The sequence below is a fragment of the Pantherophis guttatus genome, chromosome 1 (assembly GCF_059756535.1).
Source record: "Pantherophis guttatus breed Tessera chromosome 1, ASM5975653v1, whole genome shotgun sequence".
Taxonomy (NCBI): Eukaryota; Metazoa; Chordata; class Lepidosauria; order Squamata; family Colubridae; genus Pantherophis; species Pantherophis guttatus.
Genome location: NC_142063.1, coordinates 228,450,161 through 228,475,901, shown reverse-complemented (window position 1 = coordinate 228,475,901; position 25,741 = coordinate 228,450,161). Strand labels below are relative to the sequence as shown.

Here is a 25,741-nt window from a genome sequence, read left to right as displayed (position 1 = left end):
TCTAAAGAAACCAATGGCAATTATTTTTAAGTGACAGAATGAAGTTGTTAGGTGCTAACAACTTCTTTACATTTTGCTGATCAGGTACATCAATCTTTCACAATGAGAAAGTGTGTTTAGGTCTGAAAGATTTGTTCAGCTAAGTTTCAATTCTGCATAAACTAAGCAAAATCAATCATATGCATTTAGAAACATCTACGGTAAGGGTAAAGGTTCCTCCGCACATGCGTGCTAGTCATTCTTGACTCTAAGGGGCAGTGCTCATCTCCATTTCTAAGCTGAAGAGTCAGCGCTGTCCGAAGATGTCTCCGTGGCATGACTAAATGCCGAAGGCGCACGGAGCGCTGTTACCTTACAAGCAAAGTGGTCCTTATTTTTCTACTTGCATTTTTTACGTGCTTTCTAACTGCTAGGTTGGTAGAAGCTGGACAAGTAACGGGAGCTCACTCCGTTATGCAGTGCTAGGGATTCAAACTGCTGAATGCCGACCTTCTAATCGACAAGCTCAACATCTTACCCACTGAGTTTCCCTTACAAACTTATAGCACTACAATAATTAAAATTGACCTGAGAAATTGAAAACTCCCAAAACTTAAAAATACTAAAAGAGCAACTATATAGAACACCATAACTTAGTGACTCAATATTTAATCAGCTTATAACTGTTTGAGTTTAATAGAGGACACTTGGTTAATGAATAAGACTTTAGGTCCAATCCTAACCATTCCATGAATAATTTCATCTGAGCAATTTCAGAGAATTCTCCTCAAATATATTTGGAGATAGCAGTACTCCATGTACACGCTTCTCACAAGTGCTTCTCTTATACATAGCAACATTCTGAAAAGTGGTGCCTTCTGGGTCCTTATATACCTATCATGGGTCAGTGGGAAGGGATTCAGTCTGAATTGTGAAAAATATAGAAATATATGATAATACTTGATCTTTACCCTTTTAAGCGATTGCTTGTAAATTAACTTGACTTCTAATTACATGGAAGGAAAGGAATTATTATATATTTATATTCATATGTTTAAATAGGTGGACCATGGACCAATTTAAAAATCCATGGTCCAACCCCTCCCCCAAGGATTTTGTCAATAAGATGGGAGTCCCAAATTAATATATACAAGGAGGCAATCTTTGTAGGAATAAAATGATATGAAATGGGCTAAGGAGGTAGAGTTGTGATAATATCAAAACAAAAGGAAACAAACAGAAGGGTTTTTTTTAAAAAAGATTATCATCTAAAAGAATGAATAGCCTAAAAAGAAAGGTTGTACAGATTTTTTAAAAACACACACAACAGAATGTTTTCCCTTATAATTAAAAGCATTTATTATTGTTTGTAAATGCTGAATTAAAATATGTTTAAACAAATATCTCACATTCATCATACTTTGAATCAAATGCATACTGGCTGAATATAAGTAGTATAGAGACACTTACTTCAAAGTCGAGGTCAGAATAACGTGATTTTCTCCTCTGTTAAATGTTGGTTGAAAACAAAACAAACAAAATCACATATTAATTTAACTGAGCATCAATACAATAACAATGCTGCATTTGTTTTGGATAATACTTATTTATTGACTTACTTAATGGAACTTCTATGCTATTCTAAACGAGCAGGACACTGCCCAGTTTTTGATGGAATATTTGAACTGGATATAGGTTTTTATCATATTTAAGATAGATCTACTAGGCAAGGGAACAATGATTTGCAAATCCTAAAGTGGGTCACCTCTAAATATGATTAAAGCTCGATCTAATCCAGTATCTGGTGGAATTACTTTAATATCACTTCAACATATTACTTCATAAAACTCTAATTGCCCATTACGCTAACCAAAAAAAACCCCTATTTCCTTAATATTACCATTTAAACTTGTGCAAAGGAATTAACTAGGTTTACTTGACAGTTTTTTCCCCTCAACCACCTTTTAGCCTTTATTGTCCCATTAAGATGAAGTTCTTCATAAATCTGAGTTTTTCAAATACTGAAACTTGCTTTCAGCTCATTTTAAAAGAAATAGAATATATGAGAACAACCTAAAACAGACCAGATTGTTTCATAATACCAAAACTTCCTTCTTTCCTTTCAAACTTCATCAAGAGAATGCAAGAATTTACTTTCGACCTTCTAATTTTCATTTTGGTGGTTTAGCATCAGAGGTGGGCTGTTACCGGTTCACACCGCTTCTCCCGAATTGAATCTTAATTTTCTGAGCAGTTCCGAGAACTGGTTGTTGGAAGAAATATTTTCCCACTTTAGAGGGCTAATCCTGCAAGGGAGGCAGGAAACATTCTGGTATGCCTGTATTTCTAGCCTAATCCTTATCTTAATTGACCTGCTGCTTCAGAAACTGCCTCTGGGTTAAGCTTGTTACATTATAAGCCTTATGCCTAAATTTTCTGTCTGTAGACTGAGCTTCTCCAGAGTCCCCCCCCCCAGAGTTTTTTGTGGTACTTTTATTCCTGGGGCTTGACTTTCTTAAACATTGTTAAAGGGTCGTTTTTAAGCTTTTTGGAGTATACTTCCAACACGTCTGGAACAGCTATTGACACAAGGGTTGGCACAACCATAGAAAAAATGGCTGAGAGGCGGATGCAAGCTTGGCATTCTGTCTGATTTTTTACCTTTCTGGGGGCATGTGATCTTTCCTTAAATCTGGATGATTACCTAAGGATATCTTGTGAGGTGAGTGAGACCAGCTGGTATCTTTAAGTGGTACAAATGGATCTAATGATTGCTTCTCCTGGGTGGGAAACTCTGCTTTGTCAGTTCACTGAGCACAGGAGTCTCTTGTCTATGGGGATTCTTCAGTTATCCAGGTCATGGTTGTCCAAAGGTGCTTTTTTCAAGGGGCAACTGTACTTTCCTGATTTCCAGAAAGTCCAGTTGCCTCTTGAAAAAGCACCTTTGGGACAGGAATCTTTTGCATTGCTTCGGACTGGGCAAGGCACATGATTGCTCACTGATAATAAGTGGATCCTCCTTCCAATTTGTTTTAGTTTTCTCTCATGATAATATGGCATAGTAACATGGCACCAATTGTACAAAGTTAGCACCCACCTATCTCCTAGAACAGTGGTAGGCAAACTTGGCTCTTTCACACCCTGTGGACTTCAACTCCCAGAATTCCTAAGATGGCTGTCTTAGGAATTCTGGGAGTTGAAGTCCACAGGGTGTGAAAGAGCCAAGTTTGCCTACCACTGTCCTAGAAAAATGAAATATTTTGAGAAATATTAAAAAGGAAGAATATATTTCCCTGAATGAGAAATGGAAAAACATGTTTTCTTAGAGGCCCCCACCTTCCTTAATAACCCACAGAAGATGTTAGCACCTAAGAGATAAATAGATAGATAGCTATATTCATAGGCAAAAATTCCCCTGCAGCAAGGTTTGAACAAAGGCAGAATGGGATTAGCCCTCACTCAAGATGTTCATTTGTTAATTTGTCTCTTTAGCTTGGCATTTTGTAACCCAAATATGCCCACTCACTTTCTGGAAAGCTTAAATGACCTCTCTGCTAAAGGGTTTCACTTTATGAGCAAGAGAAACTTGGCTGCTGATAGTTATCCTTGTATTTTAACTATTTTAATTCCTCAATGTGCTCTGGCAACCTGCCTGATTTGTAACTCGGGGTTGCAGATATTGAGGAAAAGGAAGGTATTCAGACCAAATGGTTTAGGTTTCCATGATGGCTGTGACTCATTGATCTTCAGTGTCTATTCCCCCATTTCTAATATAATGACTAGTATTTAGGGCAGCTTTTTGCAAGCAAAGAAGCTTTTTGTATTTTTGTACAGGTAATCCTTGACTTACAACAGTTCTTTTAGTGATCATTCAAAGTTACAAGGGCACTGAAAAAAGTGACTTATGACCATTTTTCACACTTATGACTGTTGCAGCATCCCCATGGTCATGAGAGGGCGGGCAAGGCCAAGTGCCCCTCGACGTAAGTGACATCGAGTTGGCCATGCCCACCCAGACAGTCATTAGGGCAGAGAACCAGTTGTTAAAAAATTTGCAGCCAACCACTGTTTAGCATGCATCAAAAGAAGAGGTGAAAGATTGGCTGGAGAAAAGAAATAAGATGGCCAACAGCTAATTGAATTTGGTCTTTTAAATCTACAGTGTTGTGTGGCCATAATTGTTGCCTTGATAAGCTTTCACAGAATCAAAAATAGAAGGATGTGATCTGCTAAATGTTGCATTTTGGGCAATCGAGCACAAAGTGGTCCAATTCCATTTTGCATTTTTCCAGCAGGCTCACTTAATAACTAAAGAAACTTCATTTGTATGGCCAGAATAGGGCAATGAAATTTCATTGCCATCTGTGTAAGCTCTGTAGAGTAAAAATACACATTCAGTACTCACTTCATTCAAGTGGCAATATATTTAGATAGAGGGCATAAGTGAGATGGGCCTATGGGGAATGCCATTTTTTTTGGCATTGTGACTTAGGAAAAAAGTCTGTAAATGCATTTCAGATGGAAACCTAACACAACATGACATACATCCATTCAACTCTGCCTTAAACCAAAGATGTGCACATTTACTTTTCTTTTTTCAAAGCTGTACGCTTTGAGTCAAGACTATTCTCCAAAGGATAGGTAAGGAAAAAAACTGAAATTAATACTCAAACATCAATTGCCACAAAATTCTGGATAAATTATTTCTACAACTACTATTATTCTCAACCACCAAATAGTAGTCCAATACATCTGGAAGTCACCTGATTGGATGATGTGGCTTTTATTTGCAAAACCAAAAAGCCTTTTCCCAGACATATGTTTTGTATTGCAAATAAATTGCTAGCCCTTTGAAGTAGATCATGTCAGAAAAAAAAGAGATTACTGCACTAGGAGTTTTGGAAGGCACTGCAGGAAGGCATTGCAGTTAGACCAGGGGTGTCAAACTGGTGGCCTGCGGGCCGGATGCGTCATGCGCAGACCATGCCTAGCCCAGCTCCGTGTCAGGAAAAATGTCCAAAATGTCACATGACGGCAATGTGATGCCCCAAGTTTGACACCCATAAGGTAGACTATTATAATAGAATCTTGAAAATCTGTCAATTCTCTCCTCTACTTATGCCCAACAAAATCAAAGTGGTGTGAATTTGAGTTCACACTTCCTACTTTTTCCAGGACACATATTTTTTCTATAATAGTTTGTTATTTCCGTCCTCCTTTTCTGAACCAAATGCACATTCTTTCACACTTGGGGAGAAATAAATCTTGCCTAAAAGCATATAACACTCTTGTGTGTTGAGATGCACACATAAAAAGAGGGCACTGATAAGAAATGGAGGGGAGGGCGAAAGGGAAAAAAATAAATGGCCTCTGATGGAAAGATGTTGCCCTTATGAGGATTGCCAGCATCTCTTTGGTTTTTAACTACAACCAGATTAATGTCATAGGAAGTAAACAAAATTGAACCAAGCTTTAAATACTCCGTCTGTCAAAAGGACAAAGTTGCAACTCATAAAGTTGGCTTCTTTCAACAATGCATTGTTAAAATTAGTCACGAGATGGAATGCTAAACTGTAGTTGACTGACAATAGACATGAAAGTTTCTAACATCTTTGTAACTGGACCAGACAAAGGGAACTGCAGTGAAAGTATACCAAAATGAGGCCTGTTCTGGATACAATGAACTATAATTTACTGTTACATCTGAACAGAGTCAGACAAAGGGAAAATGAGTTTGGTGTAACGATTAAGGTGCTGACCTAGAAACCAGGAGACTGTGAATTCTAGTGTTGCCTTAGGCATGAAAGCTGGCTGGGTGGATTGGGTTGATCCTTCTCTTTCCTTCAACCCACCTCACAGGCTACTCCTCACTAGAGGAGGACAATTTACTTTCTCTCTTTCACTTAAAGTGAGACATATACACATCCTTTGTCACAAGGCTCGTGAATTATGATTTATTTATTATTAAAATTTATTATAGAAAAAGAGAGATCTATCAATACCATTTATGGAATTGCAAGAGACTGATGTTAACTTAATGGATCTGTTTGAAACCTTGATATCTGAAAAGTTACCTATTAAGAACAATAGGAGGAAATCAGGACAAAAGGATACAGGTTGAATGCCAGAGAGTAAAATTGGCTTTTGTGGAACAGATTAATGTGAGAATATTTAATATCTGGCTATTTGGGATAGAGTCCCAAGAGCAAATGTAATGTATTCCCAGACCCAAACAACTGGAAAAAGAGAAATTGATGATCCTTTTCCATTTCTTTAGTTACCCAGATAGTATAACTATGATAAAATTTACATTCAGGAAACAGGTTTGGGAAGGAATCTAAAATGTGAGAAAAAGAAGACTTCAGTGCAGTTAATTTTGCATCAATTCAGCTTGGAACTATTCATAGAGCTTTCTTGGTATAATTCTAGAGCAACTTTGAACTCTGCTCACTGAAGGACAAAAATAGAAGAGCAGAGAAGGATTGTTTTCACACCCCAACCTGCATTACACTGTGGGCAGGAGAGATATGTTCCTACCCAATGACTCATGAAACTTCTTTTGGGGTGAAATGGAGGATAAATGCCTCCTGTGTGCTTTCATCTAATCAGCAATCTGATTCATGACACCAGACATTGCTCAAAATACATCAGGTAGTGGAGACCTTAATGGAAGGAATAAATACAACATTTTGGTGAAATGTTTTTTGGCAAAGCTTGCACCTGCATTTTCATTAATATAAATCTTTTTCATCCATGTTTTATAAGTCAGTGAGAGATTAAATTTCATATCCAGGGACACTATTCCAGAGTCAAAAGAGAAGTCGCTTTTCCTTCCACAAAATTAAAGCAGAGGTGAAACATTTGGTCCCTTTTGGTATTCTTGAGATAGAAGAATACATAACTTCTTCTGCCTTAAATATTCTTACATATGTCTTCCTCTTTTTTGCAATCCTAGTTAAGAGGGCTGAATGCAAGATCGGCAGATGATTAAACCCTAATTTAGGTAGGTGTAGAGGAGTTATTTGGTATGATTAAACATACCACGCATGTAGTGGAAATGGCTGCTTCCTAATAGTTTCATTAGATCAGCCTATTATATAATTGAAATATATATGGGAGGGAATCAATGCTAAATTGTATTGAATACCAATGAGGCAGTTTCATTTAATTAGTTTTTCAAACTTTGGCAGCAATGGAAATTTTAAACCCTATATATGTTTGTTGGTATAAAGTTTCCAAACAAAGCATTTAGAGGGAAGTACATCATTTGGCCCTACAATGTAATCTTACTTTGGACCAGACATCACTTGCTGGTATGCAAATTTTTAAAAAATCAAAAGATTTTTTCCTAAGCCTTCCTAAGGCTGATGGATTTCATTCTTATAATTCTGTGTTACTTTTAAAAAAGAATACGGGAAGTATTTTGAAAGTATAAGCTTTTAAATTCTTTTTTCTCCAGTGCTTTGTACAGATAGTCCTCAATTTATGACCACAATCAAACCCAAAATTTCTGTTGCTAAGTGAAACATTTGTTAAGTGAATTTTGCTCCATTTTACGACCTTTTTTTACCACAGATATTAAGTGAATCACTGCAGTTGTTAAGTTAGTAACATGGTTGTTAAGTGAATCTGGTTTCCCCATTGACTTTGCTTAACAGAAGGTTGCAGAAGCTGATCGCATGGCCCCCAAGGCACTGCAACCGTCATACATATGAGTCTGTTGCCAAACATCTGAATTTTGATCACGAGACCACGGGAATGCTGCAATGGTCATAAGTGTGAACAATGGTCATAAGTCACTTTTTTCCAGTGCCGTTGTAACTTCGAACAGCCACTAAATGAACTGTTGTAAATTGAGGATTACCTGTATTTTATTCCTTTTTTTTGAAATTTAATAAAGTTTTGGAAAAAAAGAGAACAGAACTTGCTCTTAATTTTAGCTAGGAAGTATCCTGAGATAGCATGAGTTATGTGGTAGAACAGATTCTTCTTTCAGAAACATTGGATTCTCTATAGAGGGAAGTATTCAGGTTGTCTGTCTGTCCGTCTGTTTCTCTCTCTAGAGAGAGAGAGAGGGAGAGAAGGACCTACTTTTAAACAAATGTTCTACAGATTCCCCCCCTCCCCATTCATCTCAGTACTGAACATATTTGGTAAGCCCTGTTGCCTTGAAATAGAAAATTATTTGAAGTAAATATTCCTACTCAAAGCTCTAATGGCTTACACAGTAGTGCAATTTTCCCTGGAAAGTTATTTTGCCCGTTTTGAGACAATGAGCTTTTTTCTCTCTTTCAGGATGTCTCTTGGTAAATGCCTCTTCTGAAAAAGTGCGTAGGACAGATCTATGACTGCCGCCATATTTTATGTGTCTTTTTGCTTCATTTAAACAGCGAGAGAGCAAGTGAGAGGGAGCAAGCGAGATTTATTTAATTTGGATTTCTTCTTCCCTAAATTCCCTTCTTCTTCTGTCTGTGAATCAAAATACCTGGAATTTACTGCTCTCCTTCCAGGTAAAAATAAAGTCAATATCTCTGTGGTGACTACATGTTGTTTCCCTGGGGGGGGGAATGGGAATATGAAGGTGGCTTCTCTCTGCCTTCTTCTAGGCTGCTTTATTTCAATTTTCTGTCTAGTTTACAGATGTGGGATGTCCTATCGAAGGACTCACTAGGCCCACCCTGCTTAGTTTTTTGAAAATCGGCCAAAATCAGCTAGTTCCTGCTATAACTTGCTAAACAAGTCCAATTGTCTAATTATACTCGTTCAAAGCACTCTCCAGTTTAAAAGCATGCAAATTTGGACTGAAGAGATAGTTCTTCAAGAAGTTTCCTTTGAAACTGCAGAAATCAAGCTAAAAGATTAAAAGTCACCTCTGCAGAGAATGCAAGCAACAGGAAAATGTTAATGTAATAATTTTATATATATATATATATATTTTGGTAAAGACTCTTGAATTAGTGTGAATATGTTGGGATCAGATCAGGATGTGGAAGGAATGAGATTCCCTCAGTTTCAGACGGTGGCTTTCTGTTAACAACTCACAGGCTGTTGGAGTTAGCTTGGACTGGTTGAGTCAGAGTTTTTGCATCCTTTCAACGATCCAGCTTTTAAAACGTTTGAGATTCAAAACTGCAGCAGTTTCTAAAAGGGAGTGGCGAGAAATGGCTTCATTCCAGTGATGTACCCCAGCTCAAGTAGTCAAAGTTATCAATTCATTTAATTGATTATCTAACTGGGCCTTGGGACGGAATTACCTTCACAATTCAGAAAAGAAGTGAAAATGAATGTGGTTTTGGCTTCTCTAGAAGTATCTTACAGCAGCCGTAGCACTGGGCCACCTGTGGCCCTGGACAGCTAGTAATGCGGCCCCACAAGATCATAAAGTTTTAACATTATGTGATTTATATGCATTGATAATATTATATACTAGCTGGATACCCATGCTCCGCTACGAAACTATGTGATCAGGTTTGATAAATTGATACAGCTTGAAAATTAATGAGTAGTTATGATCTGCCTCTCCTCTCCACTTCTCTCCCTCAGGCTTGCCCCACAGAAGCCTCTCCTTTCCTATTCCCCTTCTCTCCCTCAGGCTGGCCCCACTGATCCTCTCCTATCCCCTTCTCTCCTTCAGGCTTGCCCCACAGAGGCCTCTCCTATCTTATCCCCGTCTCTCCCTCAGGCTGACCCCATTGATCTTCTCCTATCCCCTTCTCTCCCTCAGGCTTGCCTCACAGAGGCCTCTCCCATCTTATCCCTTTCAGGTGGGGAGTAGAATGTCTAAACTCCCAGCCCGCAGTCTGGATGAGTCAAGCACACACCCAAGTGGCAGTTGGAACAGAGTTCTTTTCAGGTGGGGAGGGGGAGCAGAATGTCTAACTCCTTAGCATCAAAGCATGTTAATAATAATATAAGAAATACTAATGCTCTGATGGTCATTTCGAAAAATCCTTTCTTAGTGAGCACCTAGAAGCCAAGAGGAACATACATGCCAAATTTCAAGTTTGTAGGCTTTATGGTTCTGGATATTTCATGATGATGCATGAGTGGCATTTCGCTTTTATATATACTGTATAGATTTCTTTGTAGCCCAAGACAATTCCTCTTCACTCAGTGTAGTACAGTCAAGCCAAAAGGCTGGATAACCATACCTTAGAGCAATATATACAAAATCATCCAGCTGATTTTTGACAACTGGTATTCTGATATCTTTTTTAAAAAATAGTCTAAGGTTTCTTGTGGTATACAGTAGGCTTGAGTGATGAGAGAGTGATCAAGACAAATGAACGTAAGTAGCCAGGCTTGACTAGTAAGTAGGATGGTTGTATGATCGGCTGGACTAGCTCTCTTTCCTAAATATTTATTGGCATCATTATTGCTATGCATAGCAATAAAGTCATGGTCAAATTATAACCTACAGCTGATGTTCATCTTTTCCTTTGGATCCTCAAGTGGTTATACATAGGTCACTTTAGCAGTGTGCACTATGTTGTTTAGATTTATTGTTTATTGTTTATTGTTGCGTCATAATAAACGACTGTATTTCTTTTGAAGTTTGGCTCGTGGCTCATGAATTAATTAGGGCATCTTTCGGAAACTTCTCATCATGGTTATTGCATTGCAGTATTTATGCTGTATTTTTATTGTATTGCTTTATTTATGCCACTGTTATAAATAGATGTAGGTTAATAGCGGTGTTTTTTTTAATTTGTGATTCAGATCCTATTTATTACTTGTGTAAATGTGTATGCTTTGCAGTATGTTAGCCCATGCTTGCATATATTTATATTGGTTCCTAGACACACGAAGGAGTCTATAGTAGCATAATTTTTAAATTATTATTTGTAATAGTATCATGATTAATGATAGGCCTCATCGTTTATTGGTATAACTTTGTTGGGAAACATTTGGCACCGATAACAGCTTGGTATAGTTTTACTAACAGTAATATCAGTTAATTAGTATTCAATCCCAGTTATTGTACGCATGTAAAGTTTTTTAAAACTTAATTTTAATTTTTAAAATTTTGAAAACAATTATACGCGCACATATCAATATAACACTTTGGAGTCTCCCAAATAAAATTTTGTTAACAGGAATGTTTTCCTAGCAGTCTGTTTCTGCCTGTAAATCTTTCACACAACCATTGCAGCATCCCCATGGTCACAAGATCAAAATTCAGACACTTGGCAACTGACTCATATTTATGGTGGTTGCAATGTCCCGGTTCCAGGGGTGAAATGCTCCTGGTTCGGACCGGATCGCCCGATCCGGTAGTGATGGAGGCGGGTGGTTCGGAGAACCGGTAGCAAAAATCCCTGCCCCCCCCATTGCCCAGCTGAGTTGCGCAATCATCAGAGGTTCCGTTTTGTGACCCTCTGACCATTAAAGTCAATGGGGAAGCCAGATTCAGTTAATAACCGTGTTACTAATTTAAAAACTGCAGTGATTCACTTAACAACTGTCACACGAAAGGTCATAAAATGGGGTCTGTGAAGAAGTGCTTAACACATTGTAAGCCACCCTGAGTCTCCGGAGAAGGGCAGCATATAAATCAAATGAAAATAAAATAAAAATAATAAAATAAAATAAAATAAAAAGTGGGCCAGCAAGGCAAGGCAGGTGTTGGGGTGTGCGAGGCCTGGCTGCAACTGTCCGAAGGTAAGTAGTAGGGCAGCTCCATCCCCACCCTAGCTTAATTTTTACCCATGCACCTCAGTCCACCCTGTGCACCCTGGAGTGGGTGGGGTCTTAATGATGGCTTTTTTTGGGGGGGGGGGTTAGGGCCTATATTGGGTGCATGTGTAAAAATCAAGCTAGGGCTTATTTTTGGGATAGGTTTTATTTTCAGGGAAACATGGTAATTTTTTTTCTGCTAAACCTACATATGTCTAATTCACCAATGTACATTTGATACTTGCAGTAAAAATAAATATTCAAAGATTAGTCACTAAGAACTATTTACTTGTTGTGAATAAATAATAAATCATTCGTTTTCAATGTTCTTCTTTAAGAAGAAAATACCCTGAATGCATCCTGTAAACTCCGAATTTGTTCAGAATTGCTGCTGAAACCAGGAACTGGAATTTCTGTTTGCCTTATTATGGTTTGGTAAGTAATTTCCTAGTCAAACAGTTCCCTTGATTGCCTTGGCATTCTTTCCTCACTTTTATTATGCATCTAACAATCATTGGTATTGCATTTTCAGATTTTAAAACGGATGAGTAGAGGCCGCAAATCACACCAGTGCCCTTTACTAACACGACTAATTAATTACGCAGAAGTAATGATAACATGGCAATGTAAATTATGTAAAAAGCTATCAAGATAGTTGGGGTTATGATTACAATGAACATTGAGAAACATGTCATCTGTCTAAATGCACACCCAGTGGCAACATCTAATGTGTCCTCCTTTTGACTAAGGAGGAACACGCCAAAAAACACATTTCTGCAGTTGATGTCAGGTCCAAGCAACTGAGAATGACACTTGGAGTTATTTCTGAATAGTTGCTTTCTGCCTACCAACCGAATCTTGCCAGACTAAAGCAGTTAAGTAAAATAAGTATAGATATTTATATATAGACAAGGAGAGAAGCAACCTAGAACTAAGAAGAAATTTCCTGACAGAACAATTAATCAATGGAACAACTTGCCTCCAAAAGTTGTGAATGCTCCAACACTGGAAGTTGTAAAGAAGATATTAGATAACAATTTGTCTGAAGTGGTGTAGAGTTTCCTGCCTGAGCAGGGGGGTGGACTAGAAGACCTCCAAGGTCCCTTCCGACTCTGTTATTCTGTTCTATTATAAGGAAGATCTTAAACAGGGTTTTACCAAATACTCATATTTGGCACAGGATGTGGGATAATATTAGAATATATTATATGAATTGCTAGGGAGGGTCTAGCCTTGTTCTCTTCCCACCCATCAGACATTCCAAGCTCCATTGTCTCTTTGCTCTCTGTGAAAGAGCCCCTCCCTCCTGCAACTGTGAAGACTATATTCCTTCACAGAAGTGGTATATCCATCTATAATATGAATGCCAGCTCAATATGATTGTACTTGAGTCCTTAGTGTGCTACGAAATGAAATAGGTTGATATTTTTTTTTAAAAAAAGAATCTGAATATTTTCTTTTATTTTATATATTGGTTGGATTATATATTTAACCTTCTGGGTGGAGCAAACCGATGATATAAGAAAATAATGAATGCTAAGATCATTGAAATGCAAAGCAATTCAGAAACAGAGTTGCTTCTAGGCTCATGCTCTGCTCTCTAGATGCACTATTTCTAGTTATCAACATTGCTTTAATAGATTTGCATTCATACATAAGCAGTGGTGGGATTCAAATAATTTAACAACAGGTTCTGTGGACGTGGCTAGGTGGTCATGTGACTGGGTGGGCGTGGCTAGGTGGCATTCGGAACAGTTATTGTTCCAAATGCCAATATGTAAATGACTTAGAATGCTTAACCATCACTTAACATTTGCTGGATCCAACAAGCAGCAACATTAACAGAGAAATTATTGTCGACCTGCATAAGGAGATGCCTCATTGCTACTCTTGCGAACAAAATGAATATACATATAAGATTTCCAACATTGTCAATGATTTTAGAGACATAGTAAAGGAAGAAAAGTATTCCTAAACGCAGATGTTCTGATGGACTTGATCCTGGAAAGTCCACAGCTGGTGCTTATTCTCCTACCACTGCTTCCTGTAACTTTGCCTAGGAAAACCTTACAATGTTGTGGAAGGACCTGTTACCTCTGCTTTAGGTTTTAACTGCTGCACTAGCTCTTCTCGCCTTCTTTCAGGCATCCCATTAGATCTGGTGGCTCTTTGTGCTCTCTCTCTCCTCCATTTTTCTGCTTCCTTTACATCCTTGACTTGCTTCTCTTTGCTTCTCTGCCTACAAGGACTTTCTATTTGTAGTCAGGTTTCCCAATCCCTTCCACTCTTCATTGGTACAGACCTCAACAGTCTTGACTTAATTTTGTCTTGCGTAGCCCATAACAATACTTTTTAAAAAGAAAAGTAAGTTAAATCTTGAAGTCCCATTTCAAGGTAACTATCTAGTACTTGTTTGAACACCCTCTTGAAGTTAGCTGAGCTATCTTGATAGACAACTATCTAGCTAATTCTATTAGATGCTGAGCCCAATTTGCTGAAGCAGGAGAAACCTGTCTGAAAATCGCTTAGTGCTACAAAGATACCCCAATACTCCAGTCCAAATTTCCTCAGTCATTCATTGTTTGTAAGAGGCCTCCTTGTAGACCATGAAATAAGTTTCATATACATGTTACCGGCAATGTGTGAAAAATTGACATTGTATAGAGTGCCTAGGAAATCTATAGAATGTGTGATGTTTTACGCAAATGTCTGTGTTATTTTAATATGTGACATACCTTTTTTAGTATGTTTTTTTTTAGTTTAGAGGTGGGGAATTGTGGTGGGTGGGAGTGTGTTTGGGGATTTGGACCTGGTCTTTGGGTGTTAAGTGAATTTCGTTGTATATGTATATTGTGTATACACATACAATGACAATAAAGTTTATTTACTTATTTATTTATTTACTTTCTCTAGGCATTGTATATAATACCTAGGCATTATGCAGAATGACAAGAACTATTTAGGCAAAGCCTGAAAAGAGAGTAATGAAAAGGATTACCCTAACCTGAACTCTAACCCTTTATTGAAAAGATATATATGAAAATGAAAAAAGACATGCAAAATAAAGTACAGGACTTTTTTCTGAAAAAAACACAAGTGAAAAAGACCCATATTGATCTACTTGTTGCAACAAGGGAGGCTAGAATGACATTTTATTGGGAGTATTTTATACCTTGGTGGTTTGCCTTTTGGCATTGCTTAAGTTGCCTAGGAAGCATTTCATACTTTGACATTCCCTTTTTGGCATTATACAGATTTCCTAGGCATTCTATAAAATGATTAATTTTACACACTGATGATAACATATATACAGAAATGTGTATTTATGATAAACATACATTAGAACCTCTCTTGACCAGTTCTATTTCTGTTTAACAAGGCCCCTTCAAAATGCTCAAGATGCATACTATGCAAAGCCAGTCAAGTTGTACAAGAGGCAAGGCCTAGCCCCTGAATCACAGAAGCCTCTTCCCGTCATTCAAGCAAAAATACAATAGTTAATTAAACAATGCACATTTTGCCTCATCACACTGACTAATAGTATGACCAGCCTAATAATAAAGAATAAATGAAAAGAAATCAAATTCTATGACATGATTTGAAGTGACTAAAGATCCAGACTCTTAGAGGTAAAAGGAAAGAATATAAAGTTGGTTTATTTGGTCAAGCTTAAAATAGTTATTGTTATCTCTGGTAACCCTTAATGTCCTTTTGGTGACACCAGAACTGAAACAATAGCTTTATGGATTTGTTTATATATAGGAAAAAAGACATGGGAAGAAAATCATTTGTTATATTTGAGATAACAAACGTAATATGATACATTACTAAAATCGTTTATACCTGTCATCATAAAGGGGGAAGTCATTCCTTTTGTATATTTCTTTTATTTTTCTAATAATTTTTCTGTTCTATTTTTCTATTTTTCCACCTTTTACTTTTTATCGTTTATTGTTTAGTTTGTCTTAGTTCTGTAATTAAAATATTTTATAAGATTACTGTCAAACAAGAAAAGTTCTTCATAAGCCATTAGCACAACAACTGCAGAAACATGCGTTAAGCCCAGAGTGATAGGACTAGAAGGAAGGAAGGGGAACAGATAGCCTTGCAAGGTTCTGATACTATAGCATATTTCAATACAGTATAGTTCTAATCTTTTTGTGAAGTTGGTTTCCTGGCCTACCTTGTAGGGTGTAGGGTTGACATTCCAGCAGCATGAGAAAACAGTTGCATACTGCTTGTTATTGGTGTGTGTGTGTGTATGTGTGTAGGTGAGAAAGTCATCCACATCTGTATTTGACATAACGAAAACAGGATGCATGCACTCCATTTCTACACCACTAACCTCCAAAGAACTCATTGATATGGTTGATCCAGTTTCGCTTCTTGCTAGTCCTGTGCTATCGTCCATCTCAGAAGCTATGAAATTCTTTACAGCTGTGCGAGGTTCAAAAGGCAAGTTCTGCATGTGTTCCTGGGTGGGGAGATGTTGATCTAAACTCATATTGAACTGGTCCATTACATTTGGGTTCATACTAAAATCAGGATTAACTTTGTAGTGCAAAAGCCTTTCATGAGGCAAGGTCTCCATGCCTATATTCAACTTGCTGTCATCCTTCAAAGATGCCTGTGTGTTCACTGAACCTCTGGGCATGACAATGTAGTCACTATCCATCATGCGATCCTGAGGGTGGACTACATCCATGTCTGCACCTCTCAGGTTGTCATCAGTACATAAATAGACAGTTCGCCGTAGCTCAGTGTTGTCTTTTTTAAGACACTGGTTAGCTAATTCACTCATGCTCATGGGCATATGCATGCCTCCCGATTGCTGAATGATCACTTTAGAAATTATATTCCCGGGCAATGTGGAATAGTTCATTCCTTCAGGGTTGACTGTCTTCTCATCTTCATCATCATTTAGGGAGATTCTAGATAGGGTGCCTGTTATCGTAGCTGCTCGGCACGGCCCAATATCCTTATGGAGAACTGTGAATTAAAGAGCAGGAGCACAAATTGATAAATGCCTCCAAAATTAGAAGTTGGGCACCAGCTGAAAGAATGTCTTTAACTCATATTGGTGCTGGATCAACCTTCTTCAACTTGGCCATAGATGAGTGGAAACTACAATTCCTGAATTTTCATCCTGCTTTCAGCCTGGACAAAGGAGGGGGCCAAATTGAAGGAGGCTGAAATGTTTTAAATAAAGCAATTATGACATTATATATATCAAAGAAAAGGACAATCATTTAGGATTAAATTGTGAGACAAAGGAAAATGATTTATTTTAGGATTTACTCCATTTTCCCCCTTCCCTCTTTTCCTTTTACAGTAGCTGAAATCAAGAGTAGTCTTGATATTATAACATGTATAGTTACTGAGAGTTACACGTGGTGACAAATTATTCTATTAGGAGATGTGTGATTGCTTTTCTATTTTCAATTAAAAAAAAACTATTTGCCTTGAAGCAAGGATATAGATGAGAGGGACTAGACCATTTCAAGTCTCCTTGTAATGTAATTCTTAACGAAAATGGATAAAAATCCATTTGAGAAAATGATCATTAGATTTTTCCTAAGTGCAGATGTCAAATCGCTTCAGCCAGCCACCTTTTATTAAATCTTTCATTTAGAGGGTCAGATTTTAAATCTTTAATTTTTAATGATGAAGCCTGGTCCTATTTGCCATAAAACTGTCTTTTTCAATAGAGTGCTTCTCCCTGAACTTTTTGAGCAGTAATGTTTTGGGAAGTAGTATCACATTTCCTTTGGTTTTAAGGAATTGAAATGAATGACTCTGTTCGAAAATCTAGCTAAAAATCACAGTATCATTAAATTGCCAAGGAAGGGAGATAAAGGCATCATTATGAAGTGCAGAAGTAATTAACAAGTGTTTATGTTCAAATGAAACTAGGAAAGCCATTTCAATTTAATGAAACAGTATTAATGTATTGTTTGCAGTGATATATAAGCACATTGATAGGAACAATTTACAGTTTGCCATGTAGTCACTGACACAAGAGAAACTCTTCAAGAAACCATCACTAGACTCAATTATTTTGCGTAACCTGCGTCCAATCTCTAACCTCCCCCTCCCTTTTTTTAGGAAAGGTTGTTGACAAAGTGATTGTGCAACAGCTTCAAAAGATTCTTGATGAAGCAGATTATCTGGACCTCTTTTGGTTAGGTTTCAGACCTGGGTGGCTTTGGGAGGCAAACAGCACTGATCATGCTTTTGGATGCTCTCTGTTGTGAGTGGGATGGGGGTAGTGCATTCATCCTTGGTCTTCTTGACCTTTTGGTAGTCTTTGATACCATTTATCATGGTATCCTTCTGGACTGGCTATGGGGATTGGCATTGTTTGGAACTGTATTGTGCTAAGTGCTGGTTCCAGTCAATGTTGATAGGGAGTGTGAAGTCCCACCCTCAGCTCCTACTGTTTGGGGTTGGCACAAGGTTGAGAACTCTGCTCCTGTTTGACATCTACATGAAGCTGCTGGTTGAAGTAATTCATCATGGGGTGAAGTATCATCAGCATGCTGATGATACCCAGTTGTATATCTCTGCCCTTAAGTGAACTAACTGTGGCTGTCCTTTCTTGGTGTTTGGATATGGTGGAGGTCTGGATGGGGAACAATAGTTTTCAGCTCAACCCTGGCAAGACTGAATGGGTTTGGGTTTGGGTTTGGGCGGGTTCAATTTTCCAGATCATATTATTGGTGGAGATGGATCAGGTTGAACTTACCCCACAATTACCTCACAACTCTTGCTTAAAGAGAAGATAGCAGTTATAGCTTAGGAGGGGCCACCAGGAAGATCTCTGCACAGCCTCATGTTGCCAATTGCACCTGTTCCTGGACAATATTTCCCAGTTGATTTACTGCAGCATGGAACTGCTCTTGAAGAGCATCTAGAAGCTTCACTGGGATAAAATGCTGCAGTGCAGATAGTTATATGTGCTCCAAGTTCTGGTGCATGTTACACCTCTGCTCCACAAGCTGCATTAGTTGCCAGTTTGCTTTCAAGCATAATTCAAGGTGTTGGTAATAAATTATAAAGCCCTAAAGGACATGGGGACATGTTATTTGCAGGACTGCTTCTCCCCTTCTACCTCCCATTTTATCAGGTCCAGCATGTTACATGTCTTGTTTATAAAGAAATGCCATCTGATGGGATCCAGGGTAGCCTTTTCTGCTGCAGTCCCTCCCTTTTGAATGTCATTCCTCCCATTGGCTTAGATTAGTTCCAACTTTGCTTGTCTTTCCCTAAAGGCTCTACAACATGGTTTTGCCAAATATGCCTGGGGTTTATGGTTATTGTGGTTTAGAGCCTGCCAAGTGACTATATTTGAGATTTTTCCTTGCCTGCTTTTTCTGGTTGTAATTTTGATTTTTTTAATCAGATTCTTAACTTGGTTTTAAAAGGGTTATTGTGCTTCACCAATTTTTGTATTTTGATTATTCATTATTTATTTGGTTGTTTTTAATTATGTTGAAAACAGAACCACAAATGTGAGATGGGCAATTGTACAAGTTAAATAAATAAACACATAGAAATAAAATAAATAAAAACTGAAGCTCAGATCTGGCGGATCATCTTCACTCCCTTAGATTTTACTGAAGAACCTGGTGGCCAAGTTTCTATCTTATAGAAAAAGGAACTTTCTACCCATTTACATTCAGTGCCTTGTGACTAATGAAAATTGGCATTTTATTGAGCTATACCATATTTAATCAAGCGCAGCATTAACTGAATATGGGAAAAATATACATATGTATATGTGGGAGTTATATGGGTTTATGTTTATCAATTGAACTTCTGCTCCAATTCTAAGTACTTTTCTTTCCTAATCATTTCATGCTTGCATATGCAGATGTTTTGATGTATACAGGCTCAGGTGCGCTCTCAGAGAAGTTGTTTTTAAAACCTTGTAGCACCTGACTTTTTCCAACCCGCTTTTAAGAAATGTAGGTTTTCTCATACTTAATTTATACTGTAACACTACGTTTATCAAATTTTGAGCACCTCTTTAGATTTGTAGGCACTTGTGTTGTTAAAAAGGAATCAGGTCATTCAGAAGGATAAAGCTACTTTTAATTTTCATTTCATTTGGTGCTTGGACAGCCTTACCTGACCGACAAGCAATGTCCACATCTTTTTCAAAATCTGTCTGTAACAATAAGCAAAATAGAAGTGAAATGAGACAACTGTTAGCAATCATTAGCTGAAGGTCAAGCTTAATGTGGAACATGACCTAGAGGTGTTATGGAGCTCTCAGACTTCATAACATGTAACATAGTGTGCATCACATCATCATTACACAGTGTATTAAACTGTCACTCTTCCAACCAATAATATGAAATGAAATAAGAAGCACAATGATTTATTGAGTAAAGTAAATATTACCGAAGAACAGAAAAGTGTCTGCTCTTGTGACAAATACCAAGAAGATGCTATTGCATCCAGTTCTGACCTCAGTTATCACATTTCCTTCTAATACCTCCCTCACTAAAGCTAAACTACATATTCCTCCTGCATGACCACAGCTAAAATGAGACAACATTAAGTTAGTTTAGAACAGTATTTCTCAATCTGAAAACTGTCACTCAAATTCTCAGCCATTGTGAGAATTAAGACAAGAATGATTGAATGCTCCAGGAAAATTCCAGATTAGAAAAGACTGATCTTTAGGAAGATTAGTGTCAAAGAACTTTTTTTTAAACTACTGAAACCATTGTGCAGGAATTTAAAAGTAGTGGTAAGTAGCTATTGGAAATATGGGTATTATTTTTGCTATTAATTGCAGGCTACAACCGATGCCATGTGGATAGAGTTCTATTCTTGTAATAGAAATTTCCCTTGCTTTAATATGCTCCAGAGGTTTCCCCAAATCTCTAGAAATTATTTGAGGAGCATGAAGAAATATTGAGAGTGGAAGGAGAATTCTCATTGCCAGAAGTGTTTATCCCACTCATAGATGGACAGTGTTGGATACAATCTATTGTTTTATTAATAATTTCTTTATTTGTAAAACTTTAACCTACTATTTATTACTAAAACCCAAAGCAGGAATAGAACAAATTAAATTAATTTATGATGATTATTATTTTTTACAATAAATTATTTTAAACCATTAAAAGATCTTCAATGCCACGTAACACATATAAATCTAACATTTGCTTATTATACATCATATATAATTACAGTACAAAATGTAGAACAGAAGTCTTCATGCATGCTTGGGTTTTGGAGGATGCTTAAATTAAAGCTTGGGTATTTGGGATATATTTATGAAACATGTAAGAAGCTTCAGTCACAGAGGGATGATTGTTCACACAGTCCTGGACTGACACACACACAAAAAACCTTAAAGTGATAACAACTCCATTGGATGCACTATCTGGCACTGGATGACAGAAAGCTTAGGAAATCTGCTAACTAATTCCTTATTTTACATGATGGTATTTATTCAAATTTAATATTGGGGTGTTAATTTACTCATTATTTAACCAATGTGTTCATTTTACTTAATTTTCCTATCTTCTTCAACCCATTGAAAGGATGATTCCCATTTATTTCAGATATAAGAGATATGGCAAAGAAACATTTAGCACCAGTACAGAAATTCAGCAGAAGGCATGCTGTCATAAAAAGACTTTCATGAGATGATCCTTTGCAATTCTGTATCTGTGCACACAGAAGAATCACCTTTATTAAATTTTCAGATTTGATACTGATATAGGCTAATTAAGTTTTTATCCACGCATTGCATTTCACCTGCATAGCACTGCAGAGATAAATACACAAGCATTTTTAAATCATGGTTTTATTAACCTCTTCAGTACATGTTTTTTGGTTTTGTTTTTAATGAAAGGTGACTTTTTTCAGTTCTCTTTCACAGTAACTTTTCAACAGGTACTGTAGAAATAGTGAGTTTGTACTGCATGCAGCTTAGTCAAACCAATTTGCCCAATATGGAATACAGAAGAGTACTGGAGATTATAGAAAGACTCATTTGTAAACTTGTCCCTTGCAACGATTACAATACAATTTCTGAAATGCACTTTATGATCACTGCACAATATATATACCTCAGAAATACAATGCTTAACGCGTTCTAAGCCGCCCTGAGTCTCCGGAGAAGGGCGGCATATAAATCAAATAAAAAAAGAAAGAAAGAAAAGCTTGAGTTTAAATGAACGGTCACTTTAAAAATCACCTTGTTTTTACCCACAGAAACAGCTACATTTTAGGGAAATGGTCCTCTCTACCTACTGATTATGTAGTTCTTGTACCATTTTTTGGAGGTAGGAAACAAGTATGGGAGAAATGTTCAATTGAACATTTGGCTAAACTGGTCAATTAGTTTGGTGTATATGAGTTGTTTCTTAACAGGCAAGATCAGGTAGTCCACTAAACCAGTGGTCCCCAACCCCCGGTCCACGGACCGGTGCCGGGCCGTGGAGTACCTGGCACCGGGCCGCACAGCAGCCGGGGGACATGAACGCTGCAGCGCAAAGGCTCCTGGGCCGTGCGCAAAAGCTCCTGGGCCATGCGCAATGGGCCGTGCGCAAAAGCTCCTGGGCCGTGCCCCCACCCCTGCGTGCGCTCAGCGGGCCGCGGCGATAAAAAGGTTGGGGACCACTGCACTAAACAGTTTGTTTAGTGACCGTTCAAAGTTACAACAGCACTGAAAAAAGTGACTTATGACTATTTTTCACACTTACAACTGTTGCAGCCTCCCCATGGCCATGTGATCAAAATTTGGATGCTTACAATTTATGTAAGCATCCAATATTTATGATGGTTACAGTTTCCTAGGATCCTGTGATCTCCTTTGGCGGCCTTCTGACAAGCAAAGTCAATGGGGAAGCCCGATTCACTTAACAACCGTATGGCTAACTTAACATTTGCAGTGATTCACTTAACAACTGTGGCAAGTACAGCCATAAAATGGGGCAAAACTGTCTCACTTAGCAACGGAAAGTTTGGGCTTAACTGTGGTTGTAAATCAAGGACTACCTGTACCTTAAATATAGGGGAGTATGTGGCATTTCTGTGGTAAGAATAAGCAAATCCTTTCAAGTTATACTAGGAAGTATATGGAATTATTTGTAATTTTACACACACACACACAATCACACCCCACTATAGTAATTTTAATGTGAGGGCTAGAAAGTGACCATGAAATCTTTTCTCTCACTCTCATGTACCGGTATTTATTTATTCTTTTTCATTTCAAATTATATGCCACTTTCCCCATCACAAATATATTCAACATAGCTAAAACAAAAATGTAGAACAGTTGACACCCTGTTAAGGAAATCCTGTTAAGAAAGCATCTGACATAATAATTAATACAACATAAAGGGTCAGTTTGCAATATGCAGGATTATAATTTGGAGCCATTTTATAATAATAATGCAAACGAAACACATTTAGCACCTTGAATGTACTATGAATATGTTATGCGATCATTATCAACATCACCATTCATAGTCATCATCGTCATTCTTACAAATGACCTAAGGGTTTTCCCTTTGCCTCTTTTGCATGCAGGAAAATACAGTAGATTTGAAATGCATCAGAAAATGAATCATATTTATTTTTTATATTAGATTTAGAAGGCCAACAAACTCTCCAATAGCTTTGGGTGGCTTATGTAATTAAAATAAAGCAAAAAGTTAAAAAGACAAGAAAATGAATGTCTGGAACTTATAGATTTCTGTAATGCACATCTACGTATGCATTAAGAAATAAAATAAAAGTAATTATATTATATACTGTTTTACTTTCTATTTCAATGCTGTAATTACTGAATATTTTATGATCCTGAATACGGGGCAAGGTGCGAACATTTTCCACCACAAGATGGAAACAAAGAAATAGATCAAATTCTCTTTACTGTCATCTAGTTGTCATCAAGAGTTTTGCAACCAGGCATGTTAGCCCCGATGCACACTATGTCTGCAAATAGTAGTCAAGGATAAATATAAACTAACCATGATTTGAGCATGTCCATTAGGAAATGAACTTGATGAATCTGCATTGATTGGATCTTGGCAGTTTCTCAAACGACATCTAAATGCATCTTGAACCTGGCAAGATATAACAGTTATTTAATATATTTAAAAATCATAGACAAATTATTAAAGCTGTAATAAACAAATTCTTGATTCATCATTATTTTCTCATTTGGTTTCAAATGATGTTTGTAGTGACATTATGATAATTGTATGAACGCAGTAAGCAAATTAGAGCAAATATTTAAATTGGACTAGCACAGGCCTGTGAATAACTCTTCAGAAGAATGTCCCAGTGAGACTTATTCCTAGGGAAGTAGGGATTGGACTAAAGTCACAGATCTTTTGTTCAGTATGCCAAAACTATTTTTATGACTTCCTAGATTAGAACAATAAATGCATCCAGCCTTAATGAGCATAATGGTAAAGGCCACTTAGACAATTAATGGGAAGAAATCCAGCATGTTTCTTTCCATAAATATGGAACTGCATCCTTTACCTGACAACTCTTAAGTACTAACAGTACTGCCAAAACCAACACCAATATAGAAAAACAAATACTATAGCACTGTAGTGCTTTTTTCCTTTTGAGGAAAAAAGCTACCTAAGTGATTCTATCTGAAAAAAATTATTCAGATAAATTCTAAACAATATATTGTGTCTAGGTCTGCGGTGTAACTTATAAAAATATCCCAGCTGTGTTAATTTGTGATACTCATCTGGTCAATCTATGCCACAGATTATCAGGGAGCTATGGCAGTAATCTAATCCCAGTGTCTAGAGGCTGCAAGGATCTGAATGGAGAGGAACAGGTTAGGGGTAAATCTTAGCATGATGTGTACTTGTGGGTTCAGAAACTGGCTAATTCTGGGACAACACCATCTTTAACAGAGGACAATATTGTGATCCCCCAGAAAGAGCAGGTGTAAAATTTGAGGGTGCTCTTGAACTCATAGCTCCTGCTAGTCTAGCCAGTTGAAACTGTGACCAAAAGATTTTCTGGGTGCAGTTGAGATGCTTCTAATTACCTTTCCATCTTATATTGCTTAGGACCTGGCTATCTGAGAGGCTGCCAGCTCTAAACAGAAGCTGTCCACCTAAGGCATCCTTGTAGAAAGTGCTTGCTGAGAGTGTCTACTCCTCATGAATTACAATGAGAGGCATTCAGAGAGGAGGAATCTCTGCCAAAGAACCCTCTTTTTATGCTGTCCTATCAGACATAAGATCTGCACCCTCACACCATTCGGGTACCGAGGGCTAAATTGGCAGAGGTACCTTGGTGGATGGTTAGTTTTAAGTTCCGAGGATATATGGTGTGATGGTTTGTGATCAGAATATTATGAATATTTAACTTATTAGCAATTATTAAATATTTCCATTTATAAAGCTATGGCTTTATTTTGTTTTATGTTGCTGCTGTGAGCCACTTAAGATAATTGAACCAGTGTAAAAGCAACTACGATAATCAAAACAAATAAAGTGTCATTAAAGATGGATTTTGGTTTCCTCGCATTGTATTATTTGCCCACCGAAATTCCTTAGTTATCACATTTCCTCACTTTTTTTTTACTCCAACAATCTAATCTCCATACTCCATGGCTTTGTTCTGGAGAATTATCTCAGTGGGGTTTATTTTTGCTAATCATGTAACAGATGGAACTACAAGCACTCCAGTTGTGTTTACATCCAAATTCCAGAATTCTCAACATCTCTGGATGAATGGCACCAGTTTGAAGAAAACTCACCAGGACTTAATCCGTCGAAAGCTAAAACATGCAGACTTGTGTCTGTTCCACTGACATTCCAGGAAAATATTCTATTTCTCTAGGCTGGACTACGGCTGAAATGGCTACTGTACAAATCTTTCCTGTCACATTTTAGTGACACACACAAGCAATGTAATTCCATCTCACATGAATTTTGGCAGTAAATTTCAGCCGTAAAATGTCATGGACTAGCAGCATCCATTGAGACGGCAGAGCAAATTTGCTTTATTTCACTTGCAGGAACAGGATCATTTTTGAGCTGCTTATAACAATAATATATATTCAGCTACAGCCTGA

The 25,741-nt window shown here is 37.5% G+C and overlaps 1 protein-coding gene across 4 annotated transcripts in view; it reads right to left on the bottom strand.

Moving 5' to 3' along the window:
- ADGRB3 (adhesion G protein-coupled receptor B3) overlaps positions 1–25,741 on the bottom strand; it is a 502,073-nt gene that overhangs the window by 11,462 nt on the left and 464,870 nt on the right. For all 4 annotated transcript variants that reach the window (XM_034431977.3, XM_034431978.3, XM_034431980.3 and 1 more), the window contains 4 exons: positions 23,658–23,753; positions 19,786–19,825; positions 16,001–16,644; positions 1,450–1,485 (listed from right to left, as the gene is read on the bottom strand). In XM_034431977.3, coding sequence (XP_034287868.1) covers positions 1,450–1,485; positions 16,001–16,644; positions 19,786–19,825; positions 23,658–23,753 — 816 coding nt within the window. The remainder of the gene's footprint in view (positions 1–1,449; positions 1,486–16,000; positions 16,645–19,785; positions 19,826–23,657; positions 23,754–25,741) is intronic.